The sequence below is a fragment of the Schistocerca cancellata genome, chromosome 4 (assembly GCF_023864275.1).
Source record: "Schistocerca cancellata isolate TAMUIC-IGC-003103 chromosome 4, iqSchCanc2.1, whole genome shotgun sequence".
Lineage (NCBI taxonomy): Eukaryota > Metazoa > Arthropoda > Insecta > Orthoptera > Acrididae > Schistocerca > Schistocerca cancellata.
The window spans coordinates 222,668,741-222,685,766 of NC_064629.1; the positions used below are offsets into that span (position 1 = coordinate 222,668,741).

The 17,026-nt window shown below is 44.2% G+C and overlaps 1 protein-coding gene across 1 annotated transcript in view; it reads left to right on the top strand.

The window, feature by feature from the left end:
* The window catches only part of LOC126184032 (uncharacterized), a 70,557-nt gene extending 56,712 nt beyond the window's left edge, over positions 1 to 13,845 (top strand). Inside the window, exon 2 of the mRNA XM_049926390.1 lies at positions 12,625 to 13,845. Within this exon, the coding sequence (XP_049782347.1) occupies positions 12,634 to 13,845 (1,212 nt within the window). The 5' untranslated portion in view covers positions 12,625 to 12,633. The remainder of the gene's footprint in view (positions 1 to 12,624) is intronic.
* Positions 13,846 to 17,026: the final 3,181 nt, after the last annotated feature.

Sequence of the window (17,026 nt, forward strand, 5' to 3'; positions counted from 1 at the left end):
CTAGCTTCCCTTAATTCAGTGACACAATGTAGTCGCTGCGCGAGTGTGATAGGTATTTCCATATGGATAAATGTTTTAGTACGGAATATACAAATTTTCACTAGTAACAATCTCGCAAGTATTTCATTCATTACTCTGATTCGAGTTATTTGACAGCGACAACTCTTCGGATATGTGACTACATGGTTTTTAATGTGACTGTCATTTACTCTGCACTTCATAATGGCCAAGGAGGACGAAACTGGTTACACTCAAATGAAATAAGGGTGTTTCTTCGGAATGCCTTTCATGAAATTCATTAAAGCTATTAGCGACTTCTGTCACGGAAATTTCACTTATTCATTAAAATTAGGAATTTAATGCGTTGTTACCAATAAAGCTAGAGTAAGAAACGAGAAATGGACAGTAACGTGCTATTGGAATTGGTAAATTCAGTGAGAAACAGTCTGTATAAATCTGATAAGAAACATTATTTACTCTTCCAGATTTCTGTTGATAACGAGATCGTACTGAAATGGCAATTATTGATGAGTATGCACAGCCAGCTTCGTGTGTTTCTCTTTTACTCAGTGGTACTTCGTCATGCCTACGTTTTTGTTTGGCTCAGACGAATTCGAGAAATAAGGGATCTTACGGGGGCTTTTAGACAGTCGTTTTTGCCTCGCTCTGAATGCGAGTGGAACAGGAAAGAAGTGCCTAGTTGTGGTAAAAGGTGGCCTCCGCCATGCACTGTGCGGTGGTTTTCGGAATGTGTATGTAGCTGTAGGTGTAGATGTAGTAGTGCCTTTAATGACGTGTTCGTTAGTTTCAGTTACCAATTTCCAATCAGCCTCCAATTACCGTAATCATAACCTGTATTTTCGCGCAGTAAATGTTCTCATGTGACGGCGCTGAATGTGATGGACCCATTTAATGTCGTAGCATCATTTTACGCTGAAACAGAGCTTTACTAAATGTGTAGCAGTAACACAAACTGTTCAGACAAGACTTTTTTTCAGGTACCAAAAATTGTAGATTTGACAGTGAAAATGACTTTCTCCTTCGACAATACTTTCTTTGTTTTAAGTGTACCGCCGTATTTCAAGCTGTACTGTAGGTCCCCCTAAAATAGGTTAGGTGCACTGGAGCTCAGGTCAGACGCATGCCACGAGTCGATTCGTCCTACTAAATGCCTTTGTACAGTTAAGGACAGTTTATGTTAAAACTAGCCTTCCAGTTGACTACAGCTTTACTGTATTTCCATACATCTGCTTCGAAGATATATAATGAAATCGTGTTTCGACGTTTAGAGTAGCTAGCCACGAGAAATGCTGACACGTGTTCTACCTCGATTTTAGCTTCTGCATTCTCGATAGTTTCTCTATGGCAGCAGGTAGTTTTCAGTTTTCATCACGTGAATTTTACCGATGAATTGTGCACAACACGACAATAATTTTTTCAGCATTTTTAAAGAAACAAAGCTGTTGTTAATTAATCATCCAGTCAGTGCGAAATAAAACAGGAAATGAACGACAGAATTATTTTCGCACACAGCAAGCGTTAACCTACTGCCAGTCGGCTATACAGGGTACAGAAAAACTAATTTTACATATTTGGCCGGTTTATTAGCTACATCACCTAATCATACAGATATACCTAAGAAAATGCCAAGGAAACACGTAGGATTTCTCTTGTAGGCGTAGTTCTAAGCAGTCTTTATTTCCATACTTGATCCTAGTGAACAATTCTCTGTAGTAATAGGAGAGATATTTGGCTCAAACCAAAACTGGGGAGACAGTACAAGACTTCGCAGTCTCGCATTCCATAGGCTTTCGAAATCTTCAGCTACCTGACATACATCCATCGTCAAGTTCGACTGACCCTTCTCAGCAGATATACTTCCTGCTGAGTAAGTGAAAGTATAAATATTGTGCCCAGCCTACAGTAACAATGGGTCAGTAATAAAAATGACTCAAAATGTAACGCTTCGTATTATTATTTCACATTGCTCTATCACTTCGGCTTGTGGGTTCCTAACGAAAAATCTAGTTGTTTTCGAACCTTAATTTCTTACTCAAGTTGTTTTCATGTGCTTTATGGCACATAAAAGTTCTGCACCCTGTAGAAGCCCGTGAGAGCTGCACCCGTAAATCCATGTTCACTGAAAGATGAGGAAGATTATTGCGTGAAGATCTGGGTCTGTCTGCGATGCAGTCTATTATAAATACAATAGGGAAGGTATTGCGTTAAAGAAGCAAGGAAACAGGTACCGACTTGGATTAGTAGCGTGTAGTTCAACCCAGCACACAAACTGCTGTGCGTAGTAAGTTTTATTCCGGATTCGTATCTCCTATGGCCGCCTTAAATCGTCTCAGACGAATGATGAGATGTAGCCTTCTAATATATTACCTAATCGGTGCTGAACAAGGCAAGAGACAGTGACGTCAGTATGACAACTCAGCCAGATGCTTCATTTGCTTACGGAAAATTTTCTTGCTCTGAGGGAGGAAAATGGAATATCAGCTCCAGTGTAAAGTTGTTCTTCCGAGTACTTCATTCACAGAAAAAGTACAAGTAAGAGCCGATAAGGCGCTGTACCTTCAGTGTGTGAGATGTTACAGCTGTAGCGAGCACGAGGTATCTCTTAGCACGTCTGTCCTTATCTCGGCAGCAGACGCTCAGCGTGTTACTCAAACCACTTAACGCTGTGAAGGACGACAGCTTCTTCATGTTCACTCGTATCGCTGGTCCGCCTCTATCAGGTGCACGTCCCAGTCTAAAACTGACAACTGTGTTTTGCATTCGTGAAGAACAAGTGCCCAGTACTAACTTGGTTGAATTCGGGTTTAGAGTACAGTGTCATATATATATGTATATGCAAGCGATATGTACGTACATCCATTAACTGTGGCCGTTTTAATTATCCAGAATTTGCGGTTGGTTGCTGCATCCTGTGAGTTTGTTTTATTACACTGTATGTTATTAGTCTGTACGACAGTTTCCATTGAGCACGCCGTGAAATTGTATTTAGCTGTGTAGCAAGCGTTAATGACATATAGCTCGCATCGGAATTTTTATTCATTTGTTACTGAAAGATTACTTATGAAGGAACTTCCATAGAACTTAATAAGCAAAAACTTCGTCAATTAAGACGTCAGTTAAATAGAATGCATTCGCGAGACGACAGCAAAAATACAGTATGTCGGCAAGACATCGATTAAGTTATGGAAAGTGTAAATAATTAACAGCGAAAGCCTGAAAAGGCTGCAAATATACGATCAGAGAAGCAAAAGCAATAAATATGGAGCTGCAAAGGATCCTTTTGCTTTATAATTGTGAATGTGTGCCACTGACTTCAGTATAGCCGGCCGGAGTGACCGAGCGGTTCTAGACGCTACAGTCTGGAACCGCGCGACCGCTACGGTCGCAGGTTAGAATCCTGCCTCGGGCATGGATGTGTGTGCCGTCCTTAGGTTAATTAGGTATAAGTAGTTCTAAGTTCTAGGGGACTGATGACCTTAGAAGTTAAGTCCATAGTGCTCAGAGCCATTTGAACCATTTGAACTTCAGTGTGACATAGCGTACAAATGTATTTGAAACCTAAACTAGTTAGGTCCCAGTTTCACTCATTGCCTACCTCAAGAATAAATACTACTTCAGCGCACTCGCGTTGCAGATGTACTGCACACTCTCACCAGTGAATGAGATTTCCACACAAGTAAGAGAGCATTTGGATGCTATATTGCACTCGTCTCTGCGGTGACTTAAGAAATATTTTAAACACCCTCCAATTAATTCATGAATTTTGACAAGACTGTACAAATTGCTGCTACAATTCTGGAACCTTATCAACGAGAGTTTTGACGCGTTAGACGTCGTCTTCCTTCAGCAGGAAAATGTGCCGGGATCCCATCATGCATGTATCACATTGCTAACCATGGGCCGTGGGTGAAATTTGAACCAAATTCTGCGGGACTTAATGTAACCGTTTACTTTTCAAATTCCTTTATACTACCTGGGTTACTACTTCGTACTGAAGTCAGTTGCGGCTCATATACACACATTCGCGATTATTCCTCGTTCAGCTAGTTTCCGGCCTGGTGTATACTGGGATGTTTTTGCTTCTGTTGCCGCTTTAGTGTGTAACGCTGTCAAATAACCTGAGTACGAATAATGACGAGGCATGAGCGAGATCAGTTTCCTTAGCTCAAATATAAAATTTGATTTGTATATGTAGCCTGCTATACTGGTGTTATACAGGGTGTTACAAAACTCCTACTACAGCCTTCTATCACTTGCAGAGGGGACTTATCCAGACTCAGAAAAGACACCAGCTGTTAAACCACGCTCATGCATACTGCGACAGTGACTGCGCGCAGCAGTGTAAGTTTAATGATGCACGTTACCGTATAACGCGTAGTAAACTGCGTCATCGCTGCGCTGACTGACTTTTAATTACGTTCCCAGAACGTCGTGGCGGTGTCGTTAAGCATACTAAAAGGTAGCCTTCAGCCGTATTAACGATGTGTTTATATTCTTTTTTGTCGATTGTTATCCGATCTACTTGCTAGTTGTATTAACTCCCCTTGTAGTTTATTTAGATGCTAGCTCCTTCTGTAAGGTCGAAGTTTGGTATGTTTTCTTTTTTCTTTTTAATGTGTGGTAAGTTCCTATGGACCAAACTGCTGAGGTCATCGGTTCCTAGGCTTACACGCGACTTAATCTAACTTAAACTAACTTACGGCAAGAACAACACACACACACATGCCCGAGGGAGGACTCGAACCCCGGCGTGGGGAGCCGCGCGAACCGTGGCAAGGTGCCCCAGGCCATGCGGCTAAGTTTGGTATTAAAAACCCTTGCACCACCTTCACCATCACTAGCTGACAGGTTGTTACGGATCGTAGTCAACAAATTAAAACGAAGAGGGCTCTGTTTTATGTAAAATGCCCTAAAAAGCCACAGATAAGTAATATGGATATTGGAAAAACGTATAGAGTACGATATACCTCGTCTGTTAAAAAAGTTCGCGAGGGGAGTTCTAATTGTGATAAGGGCGGAAATCCCACCAAAACTGGTGAACATTTATGTTACTGAAATTTCTAATCATGTGATGATACATATGTAAAAACTTCCAGATTAAAATTTTCACTCTGCAGCAGTGTGCGCGCTGATACGAATCTTCCTGGCAAATTTAAACTGTGTGTCTGACCGAGACTTGAACTCGGTACATTTGTCTTTTGCAGGTAATTGCTCTAGCAACTGAGCTACCCAAACACAATTCACAACCCGTCCTCACAGCTTTCCTTCCGCAATAATTCATCTCCTACCTTCCAAGGAAGTTCCGAATGTAAATACTGTTTTGAGAAACAGTGCTTTCCGTTCACCATCCACGATGAAAGGGCGGGAATTTTTCAAAGAGTAAAATGAATTTTATATGGAGTTCAATCAACATATCAATGTAATTTTTTCCAGGTATGCATATAGCTCACGCATAATACCTACCTAATTTTAATCCCCTTCTTTTAGTCAGAGTTCCGGCCGCGGTGGTCTCGCGGTTCTAGGCGCGCAGTCCGGAACCGTGCGACTGCTACGGTCGCAGGTTCGAATCCTGCCTCGGGCATGGATGTGTGTGATGTCCTTAGGTTAATTAGGTTTAAGTAGTTCTAAGTTCTAGGGGACTGATAACCACAGCTGTTAAGTCCCATAGTGCTCAGAGCCATTTGAACCATTTTTTTAGTCAGAGTTACATGATTTCAAAACGGTGAGTTTAAGACTCATTAACATCGGTTGATAGACAGATCTCTCGTTGTCTTATTGATCCAATGTTTATCGTGTTGTTCAGTTTTCTTGAGGAGGGTGCATGGAGAGGATACGAACAGGCAAACGCTCACAAATTGCACACCGACTCGCTAGCCCCGCCCGAGTCACGTAATCAGACAATGACAGAAACCTTGCTTAGATGAAGTGTGCTACCAACATTCTAATTTTGGCTTATTTCTAATTAGAAAGGTATGAAGAGTCAAAATTTACAATTATTTAATAGAGCATACGACAGAGAAGCATTTTCGCATAACACTACATGAAATGCATATAAACGCATTTGTGTTGACAATAATGGAGAACTTGCCATTAGGTACGCATATAGTACTTAAAATATGGGGCAGGGATCAGATTTCTCACCTAAAAGTAATAAGTAAAATCAAATTTAGTTGCGCCCGTGAATGCTCAGTATCGAAGTTATCAAACCGTGACTCATATTATGTAAGTTAAGACATCTGTGCATTGCACTTATCATGTAATGTATGTTATTTTAGGAGTGAGTGACAACATCCTACACAAAATATTAAAAGTGCCCATTTTTCACCGGAATACGTGTTTCAGCTCGCCGCCGCAATGGGTTCCGATTAGCCTGAAGTGTTCTTACCATGGTGCGTACTCTCTCATGCTCCGCCAACTATACAATAAAGGCTGCATCATCACATACAAAAGTTTGCTTAGCCATCAACGTAACACACGCTACACACGAAGTCTATTGTGCTTACACTAGATGGTCAGCTCGCCTCGTACCATACGTGAAGTATAGCCCTCTGATACCCACCTATCTTCAAAAAATTCAGGTCTCGAATTCTTACGATATAGTCAAAACACGCATAGAAATGAGAAAACGTAGCCGTACTTCACTGTTTCGCAGCTCGAAAACTGAATGTTTCTAGCTAGAACCATACCAATAAAACTGTTCTTACTTTCACGTAAGGAATCCGATCCTTAAAAATTGTCCACTATTTTAGGTACTCTTAATATATTTAACAGCAAACGCTACCTCAGCTTCAAGACACGAGCGGTTTAAGTGAATTACTGTCGTTTTATGCGGAGATGCCATTCTGTCATGTTCGTCGTCACTGCTCTGTTATGTTTTTGCTAATTTCGATTCCTTGCTCCTTGGTAATAAGTACAGCACAGCTTTAGGAGCGTACTTCTATTCAGTGCTGTGAAATGTAATATCATTAGTGTGTACATCTACATCTACAATTGCAAGCCGCAGACCATCGCTAGAATTATAGAGGAAGTGGAGGTGATCCAAAGACGAACAGGGCGTTTCGTCACAGGTTCATTTACTGAGACCGAAAGCTTTACGGAGACGGATCATTCATCTCCAGATTCAGACAAGCTATACGTTCATAATGGTATGATCTAGTACTACATATTTTCCTCCTACTTGTCTCTCTCCGAAAAGACTGCGAACGCAAAATTAGAGAGATTCGAGCTCACACGGAGGGATAGCAACAATTGTTCTTTCCGCGTACTGCAGGAAAGGTAGTAAGTGGCAGTGGTATTTAAAGTACCCTTCGCCATAATACACTCCTGGAAATGGAAAAAAGAACAAATTGACACCGGTGTGTCAGACCCACCATACTTGCTCCGGACACTGCGAGAGGGCTGTACAAGCAATGATCACACGCACGGCACAGCGGACACACCAGGAACCGCGGTGTTGGCCGTCGAATGGCGCTAGCTGCGCAACATTTGTGCACCGCCGCCGTCAGTGTCAGCCAGTTTGCCGTGGCATACGGAGCTCCATCGCAGTCTTTAACACTGGTAGCATGCCGCGACAGCGTGGACGTGAACCGTATGTGCAGTTGACGGACTTTGAGCGAGGGCGTATAGTGGGCATGCGGGAGGCCGGGTGGACGTACCGCCGAATTGCTCAACACATGGGGCGTGAGGTCTCCACAGTACATCGATGTTGTCGCCAGTGGTCGGCGGAAGGTGCACGTGCCCGTCGACCTGGGACCGGACCGCAGCGACGCACGGATGCACGCCAAGACCGTAGGATCCTACGCAGTGCCGTAGGGGACCGCACCGCCACTTCCCAGCAAATTAGGGACACTGTTGCTCCTGGGGTATCGGCGAGGACCATTCGCAACCGTCTCCATGAAGCTGGGCTACGGTCCCGCACACCGTTAGGCCGTCTTCCGCTCACGCCCCAACATCGTGCAGCCCGCCTCCAGTGGTGTCGCGACAGGCGTGAATGGAGGGACGAATGGAGACGTGTCGTCTTCAGCGATGAGAGTCGCTTCTGCCTTGGTGCCAACGATGGTCGTATGCGTGTTTGGCGCCGTGCAGGTGAGCGCCACAATCAGGACTGCATACGACCGAGGCACACAGGGCCAACACCCGGCATCATGGTGTGGGGAGCGATCTCCTACACTGGCCGTACACCACTGGTGAGCGTCGAGGGGACACTGAATAGTGCACGGTACATCCAAACCGTCATCGAACCCATCGTTCTACCATTCCTAGACCGGCAAGGGAACTTGCTGTTCCAACAGGACAATGCACGTCCGCATGTATCCCGTGCCACCCAACGTGCTCTAGAAGGTGTAAGTCAACTACCCTGGCCAGCAAGATCTCCGGATCTGTCCCCCATTGAGCATGTTGGGGACTGGATGAAGCGTCGTCTCACGCGGTCTGCACGTCCAGCACGAACGCTGGTCCAACTGAGGCGCCAGGTGGAAATGGCATGGCAAGCCGTTCCACAGGACTACATCCAGCATCTCTACGATCGTCTCCATGGGAGAATAGCAGCCTGCATTGCTGCGAAAGGTGGATATACACTGTACTAGTGCCGACATTGTGCATGCTCTGTTGCCTGTGTCTATGCGCCTGTGGTTCTGTCAGTGTGATCATGTGATGTATCTGACCCCAGGAATGTGTCAATAAAGTTTCCCCTTCCTGGGACAATGAATTCACGGTGTTCTTATTTCAGTTTCCAGGAGTGTATGATGAATGTAGATGTAGACGATATGTGACAGAGAGTACTTGTATTTCAGTTGATATCCGTAACACTAACGGGTAAGCCTGAACTAACATGTTCGTATTCGAAGCCTTAGTACCTTACATAAACATTACCGATGGTTAGATTCATCTACTTGTACCTTCTTAAACAACTGCTTGAGTTATCTATTAATTTTTTGGCTAAAGAAGTGGAGAGTAAAGTCGCACCATATGTGGTGATATCTCACAATATAAAATCTGGTTCATTAGAATTCGGGCGTGCAACTTCAGAAGCTCGGTTCCTTCAGTTGATATTTCGGCCGAAAAACTATACGATCGAAATATCAGTTCAAGAAATGAAGTTTCTGAGGCTGCACTTTGAAATCTATTGAGTAAATCAGTACTCAGTAAAAATATGAAGATGCACGTCAGTATAAAATGCTTTTGAATATTTACACTCGTTGGTAAATTTGCTTTTATTGAGTAAGTCGGCTGTCAATCTTCGCACGAAGCGCTGGAAACACTGTATACGTTGTTCGGCATATGTTTAGACGCTTTCGTACAACTTAGTCCTGTCAGAAATAGCGTTGCTTAATCGTTTCTATCCACATGTAAACAATCTATACAATACGGCGACTGGTCACTCGCAGTATGCATAAACACTATCATTTCATTCGTATACACATACGCCTTTGCGTGGAACAAAGCCGGGAAACAAGCGAATGTTGAAAACAGTGACTGTTACTGTCACGATGTTCTACTTGCTTAAAGACATCATTGTCTAAAATTAAGGTTAAACTTACCTGTCGGTCCAGTGACTTGGGTGCATGTTACTGCTGACAGACTTAGTCTTAATGCTTATGCCGAACGCAGTGCCTTCTGTACAAAGTTGTTCGTTTGCTGAGCCTAACAGTGGATTTTTCTGCGTAATTATATCGGCTTATGGTCCCACATGTAGCATGTTTATGGAAACTAATCGTTTCATAACTCTGAAAATATAAGCATCAAGGTACTCGCGTTGCAGTGCTGTTGTCTGCTAATTACGACCAATAGATTCACAATCATCATAAACCAGATATTATTTGGTATTTGCAAGACAAAATATATCTTTACACACGCAGTAATTACACATTTATATTTCCAAAAATAGAACTGAGTGTGTTGTCATATGTTCTTACCTTCTTGGTCAGAAGAGCTGATGTGGAGTTTTGATATAGCGATTAAAATATAGGGGGTGGAACAACATGGGTACATCATTTTCGGTGTATACGCACACCAGTGGCCTAATAACAAAAGCTATTGTCATCACATTATCCAAATCTTTGTCACCAACTATTCTATTCCACTGCGTTTCAGTCTCTTAAAACCTTATCTCTCCCCTTACATCTACATATGCATGATCGCTATGATGTTCATACTCAAGTGTTTTGGCAGACGATTCATGTGGAAAAAATGAAGACCTAGCTCTTTCCATGAGAGCTCTTATTTTTCTTATTTTATTATGACGGTTATTTCTCCCTCTGTAGGATGGAGTCAGCCAAATATATATATACATTCATAGGAAAAAGTTGATGATTGAAATTCTGTTAAAACATCTAGCTCGACATTTTTTTCAATGGTTATTACCACAACTCTTTTATCATATTCGTGACACTTTCTCCCCTGTTTCACGATAAAACAAAACGATTTTCCCTTCTTTGAACTTTGCCGATGTCCTCCGGAAGTCCTGTTCGATAAAAATCCCACACCTCGCTGCAATACTTCAGAAGAGGACGCTTAAGTTTACTATAGGAAGTCTGTTTTACTCGGTTTGCTGCACCCTGTTAGTGTTCTGCCAGTAAAAAGCAGTCTTTGATTCTTCTTCCCTACAACACTTTATTTGTGATGGATCCAATTTAAGACTTTTGTAATTGTCATCCCCAGGTATTTAGATGAACCGATAATGTGTTTCGTTAATCGTCGTTTAACCGAAACATAATGTAATTTTTAGCGCTCGTGCGGAAGACGTCATGATTTTTGGGTCAACTGAAAATTTTCGCACCGCATAGAAATCTTGTCTTAATCATCTTCTAATTCGTTTTGATTCTGATGACTTTTCTAGACGATAATATGCAGCATCATCTGCAAACAGTAGCTCCGATTGTCTCCTAAATTTTTCATATACAAAGGCTTTTAGTTTATTTAGGCCCCGTCGGTCGCAAAATGGAAACTACAGTGAAAATCAAAAATGTGTTAGTTTCAACAGTTAACTACCCTTTCCAGCTACCTGCCTACACACTCGCCGCTCCGAGTTAGACATTTTCCGTAGCGATGTACCAACTCTCCAATACCTTCGTCATAGAAGGCAGCCGCCTGTACTTGCCGCCAATTCATTGCGCTGGTTTTTAATTCGTTGTCTGTGCCAAAACATTGTCTTCATAGCCAGCGGTTCATGTTAGCAGAGATAAAACTGAGAGGGAACAAAGTATGATGGTGATCAAATACTTTCCATCGAAAACGCTGCAGGAACGTTTTCGTTGCCCCTGCAGCGTGCGGCCAAGAATTGTCATGAAGAAGGTAATGCGTGACCGTTACGTTATGTGGGCTGCATGAAATCAGTCTGAATCTCGTAGCACGCCCTCACACTTTGCGGGAGGCACTGTTTTCTAGGCATCTTTACATGCTCACCGTATGCTCAGAACTGAAAAAAGAGTGACATGACGCAATCGGCATGTATATTAAAGGTATTATCCAACAAAACAGTGCAAAGCTTCGTGGTATTTTCGCAGTGGTTTCCATTTCGCAATAAACGAATAGCCCTTGTGGATTAAGAACAGAAGAGGGTCTATAACGCTTCCTTGGCGGTCCTCCGATACAACTTCAGCTTCACATGACTTCCTGTCACTCATTACGAGCTGTGACCGTTCTGACACGAAGCTAATTGTGTAGCCTTGTAGCTGTGAAACGTCCCCTTAGAAAAATTATACATCACTGTGCTTAAACTGACACACAATATTTTTAGCGCAACGCAATCTGACTTTTAATAATCCCCACAAGAGAATGGTCCTGACTAACAATAACCTATACCTTTCACAAATCACTTACCTCACAAAAATCTTCGTTACTCAAACTACTGCAATACAGCGAGCGGCAATACTGCCAACTTAATAGTGTTCAGAAGTCATAATATATATAGCAGTTCATGGCATCCATTCTTACAAATGTACTGTTTCTGATGGGCACACGTCCAGATCATCCGCTCTCAAAATTCCGTCATTTCTCTCCCCGCATCCACCACTGCTGGCGGCTCACCTCCAACTGCGCAACGCTACGCGCTGTTAACAGCCAACTGCCCAACACTACAATAGCAAATTCCAACAATGCCACCCAGCCACAGACTGCACACAGCACAGCCAGTGATTTTCATACAGAGCGCTAGGTGGCGGTGGCGTTACCAATATAAGAACCTAAACAGCCTACTTACAGCTGTTCTGTGTGTACGAGGAGCCAATGCATGTCCACCCGCTTTTTTTTTTTTGGGTTGTAAGGGGCTTCCTTAAATGACGTCAGGAGAATTCCCGGACGGGCCCTTAAATCAGGCAGCGGCCCTTTCCTTCCCACATCCATGTCCAACTTCCATTAACGGTATCTGCTTTAGTGTGGGCTCCTCATTCTAGAGCAAGGTACATAATTCGAAACATTTCTTCGTCGATAATAGTATTAGTCAGATATAGCGGTCAATAGCTGTTACTCGATTATCCTTGCAAGGCGCACACCTGAAAAGTATTTTCCGTTCCGGAAAAGTGTTTTACCGACTAGAGCCAACGCTACATTTTTGTATTTGTGATGTCTTTGTTACATGTTCTAACATATTACGGTTTCAAACAGCTCAGAGTAATGGAGGAAGAAGAGGAGGACGTTACAGTGCAGTCGCGAGCGAGGCAAGAGATCATCAGTGCTTCGAGCCGCTCGACTTCCAGCACAGAGAGGGGGGAGACAGATGCAGCAACACTGACATCAACCATCAGCGTGCAGTCGTCTAGCCAGGCCAGCATTAGACAGCACGGCGTGATTATAACTCAGCAGCAACCCTCCGATGACGATTCCGATACAGTAGGGAACGCTAGCGACGGCGACGAAGGCGCCGCCGCACTGCCGGAATTCGAACCCGACACCGACGTCGCTTCCTTCTTGGGGGCGCGTCAGTCTCGCACCACATCCACCAAAAGCTCGCTATACTCCTCGAAATCGACCGAAAATGTGGTGTCGTGGAAGACATCCACTCAGCTGACGTCGTCATCCAAATCCTTCCTGATGTCTCACGCTAAATCCGAAGAAACTAGTCCGAACGCCTCACCGACGAGGGCTCCAGGGGGCGCTTACAAGCCGGGCGGCGGCACCATCTACAGCGCCCGCTCGACCGAGAACGTGGCCAGCTGGAAGGAGACGCAGCAGTTGGCCGTCCGCTCCAGCTCGTCCAAGGGGTCCTCCCTGTCGTCACAGGAGGAAGCGTCGCCGCCGCGCAGCCTGACGCAGGCGCACTCGGTCGAGACTTCGAGCGTCGGCCAGGAGGGCCGCCAATGGCTGTCGGCGGCGGCGAGCCGCGCGGAATTGGCGCGCTCCATGGAGAGCCTGCGCACCGCCGTCACCCAGCAGCAGTCCGGCAAGCTGCAGGCGCACCACCACCACCGCCAGAGCTTCCTCACGTCTTCGGAGCGGGACATGAGGCGCGTCGTCGCCACGTCGGTGGAGGCGCGCTCGCTCGAGTCCCTGGAGCGCGAGATCCGACTGAAGCGGCGCGCCGTGTCGGGGGAGGAGCCACCGTCGGCGTCGGCGTCGGCGTCTGGGGGCGAGGAGCCGCTGTCGGCGGAGCGGCGGCGCGGTCTGTACGCGGTGGGCGGCGAGCGGCGCGCAGCCGTGCCTTCGCACCTCTCTCTGCTCACCACCCCAGTACCGCAGGACCGTCGCCTCACCATTCTGTCGCCGCACTCACCCATGGCGCCCCCGGACCTGCTGCAGCTCGCCTCGCTCAAGAACCGCCGCAAGAAGGCCGTCGTGCTGCCCAAGCTTATTCTACCGCGCAGCGAGAGCGACGTCTTCATGGAGTGAGTAGAGTGACTCCTTCCTGTCGTTATACGGGGTTTTACACTTCGTGTTACACACGGGTAGAGATTGTACAGGGGACACGTTAGATAGAGTTTTACATAGAAACCCTTGTCCGGAAACGTCATTCAGCGACGCTACAGAATGTCAGAGTTACGGGCACCAGCGCCGTGATTATGTTAAAGACTGTCAAGAATGTTGGAGAAGGATAAATGTATCAATATTAGGTAACTGTCCCTGTACTAGAAACGAAGGAGTCGAAAGTTACAAGCGAAAATCGTTCTGATACTTCTGATATTGGAATAGAGGAAAGGTGCCTATTATGAGACACACTTTTGTAAACCCATTTGAAAGCCCTAAAAGTAAGTGCAATTGTATTTTTTATGATGGTAATAAGATCTTGCATTATTTAATTTTATCATACAATTATCGTAGTTGCAGTAATATACAATGTTTTAGAGTAGTTATTGGATCTTCACAAACAAGGCATTTCGTAGAAATGAGATCAAGGTTTCCCGATATGAGACAGTAATAATATTTTGCTTTAATTATTTTATTACATAATAATGACATATGAATATACAATTTTTACATGTTCATTCATTTCTGTTATCCTTCACTCATTTCACACTACTTAGGTTTATATTTACGACATCCGGGGCAAACAAAATTGTCTTCTGTGACACCGCAATCTTCATGAGCCCTGCGATAACATTTCTTGCACTGTGTCCATTTCTCCCCGTGTTTGCCTTCAGAAAAGCGCCCAGTACAGAACAGACAATCTGCGTCATCGTCATCACTGCTGTCTGAATCCCCACTGTCATCAAGATAGACATCGTATTCCGAGTCACTACACGATTCTTCTGCTTTAGGTCTACGATTGGAAGATTTTCCACTCTTCTCCCCAAATAACTTTCTCGCTGCTTTCTTAGCTTCAGCCTCTGATTTCTTCTGTTTAGATTCTTGCAACTGCTTCACATAATGAGTTGAAGTTAGTAACGCAGCAGAGCACTAACGCGATGTTTGACCTATTAGTCTAACTCCAGCTAGTTTTGCGATGTGTGGGAGAGGTCTGATGTGTGCCGGGCTGACAGCTTGACCATCACCATCAGTATTTTCATTTTCGTTTTTGGCACCACTTTCTTGAAGAGCGTAAGCATGGCGATGAATTGAAAATTCATGTTCCCTAAAGATGTTTCTGTTGCATGGGATGACACCTGTTTTTCTGAAGGCAATCACAGATGCTTCCATTGTTGCTGCTCGGTTGTAAGCTGCCCCAAATAACTTGACTATTAATAATGGGGTGATAACACGACCTGGGTTACTTGCCAACCACGTTTCTATCTCTTGGGCATAGTAGGTTTTCAAAGGCCCCAGAAATCCGACGTCAAGTGGCTGCATTTTATGCATGGAATGAGGTGGCAAACATACAATATGAACATTGTTTAAACGTGCTTTATCTAACACATTGAGATTCTTTGTGTGGGAATAATGCCCATCAAGAATCAAAATGACAGGGTCATTTGAAGATGGCTTTACATGACTCACAAAATGACCAAACCACTGAGTAAAAATGTGAGTTTGTATCCAGCCACTTGGATGTCAAGCTGATATTGATCATGCAGGTGCACCGTCCATCAAGTTCCAGAAAACATTCCAATTTCTGATCATAAGACTAGTCAAAGTAATCCCTGTTTATGATAATTTAATCGAATTAAAATAAACGCAGTTGCCAAAATTTTACTACAATAAGTGATGAAATATTGTTATCTCATGATAATATTGCGTAAATTACATGTAAAAAATCGTGAGAGAACGAGTTACCCCAATATGCGATAGGTATCGTAATATGCGACACTGTCACGTATTTGGATCCCCATACTATCGCATATTAGGAATTTCGCCATCTTACACAAAGAATCACGCACTTGCTAACAACGTTTGTTGGAAAATGAACCTAATTGTCAATAATTATAGGTAATACCATTACAAATAACAACAATAAAAGAGTACAGTAATATCCACTCACCTTTAAGCTGAAATATTGTCTCAACACCGATGTCGCAAAAACTCCAAACACAAGAAATTTTGTATCAATATCTACGTACTGTGTCCGGCTCAACTACGGCGTCCTACTCGCTGTGTCGTCATCTGGCACGCAGTAGACGTGTTTAAGAAACTCTCCACCAGATTGCAATCCGTAACATGAGCACAGTTGGGGTGCCTCATATTAGGGAACTATCGCATAATAGGCACCTTTCCTCTACATGTACCGGTACTGTTGTTGCTAAGATTGTAGGGTGGGCAACTTTCAGAGGTGGTAATATGCTTCGAGACAAGAAAAAATGTCCAGTAAATATGGGCTCCAAAATGCTTACGTGAGGAGCTATGAGCGCTTGTTCATCTTAGCTACTGTGAAACACATCTCTGTGGAAGAAGCTGTCATAGTTGCAAATGCATGCATTTTAGAGCCCGTATTTACTGGACACTTTTTTCCTTGTTTTGGTCCATACTACCACCTTTAAAAGTTGCCTACCCTACAATCTTAACAACAGTATCAGATAGATATTCCACTGTCAGAGGTATCAGAACGATTTTCGCTTGCACCTTTCGACTCGTTCGTTTCCAGGACAGGGACCCCAACCTCAAACTGATACATTTATTCTTCTTCATCATCCTAGAAAGTGTCCGGCCCCCGTAGGTGAGTGGTCAGCGTGACGGAATGTCAATCCTAAGGTCACGGGTTCGATTCCTGGCTGGGTCGGAGATTTTCTCCACTCAGGGACTGGGTGTTGTGTTGTCCTAATCATCATCATTTCATCCCCATCGACGCGCAGGTCGCCGAAGTGGCGTCAAACCGAAAGACCTGCACCAGGCGAACGGTCTACCCGACGGGAGGCCTTAGCCACACGACATTTCATTTCATTTCATCCTAGAAAGTTTGTGACATCATCAAGGAATCACCCCGTATGTACGCACATTTACAGGCGCCGGCGCCTATAACTTCGACGCTCTGTGGCGTCGTCGGATGCCGTTTTCGGACATGTGTTCCTATGTATAACTTGATCTACTAAGTCCCTTCTACAACCTCTAGAAGTGTGTAATACGATTTGTGAAACACCCCGTATGTCACCCAACAGATCCTCCAGTCGACACCCCTAGTTTCGCTAGGAAACGCAGTAAAGAC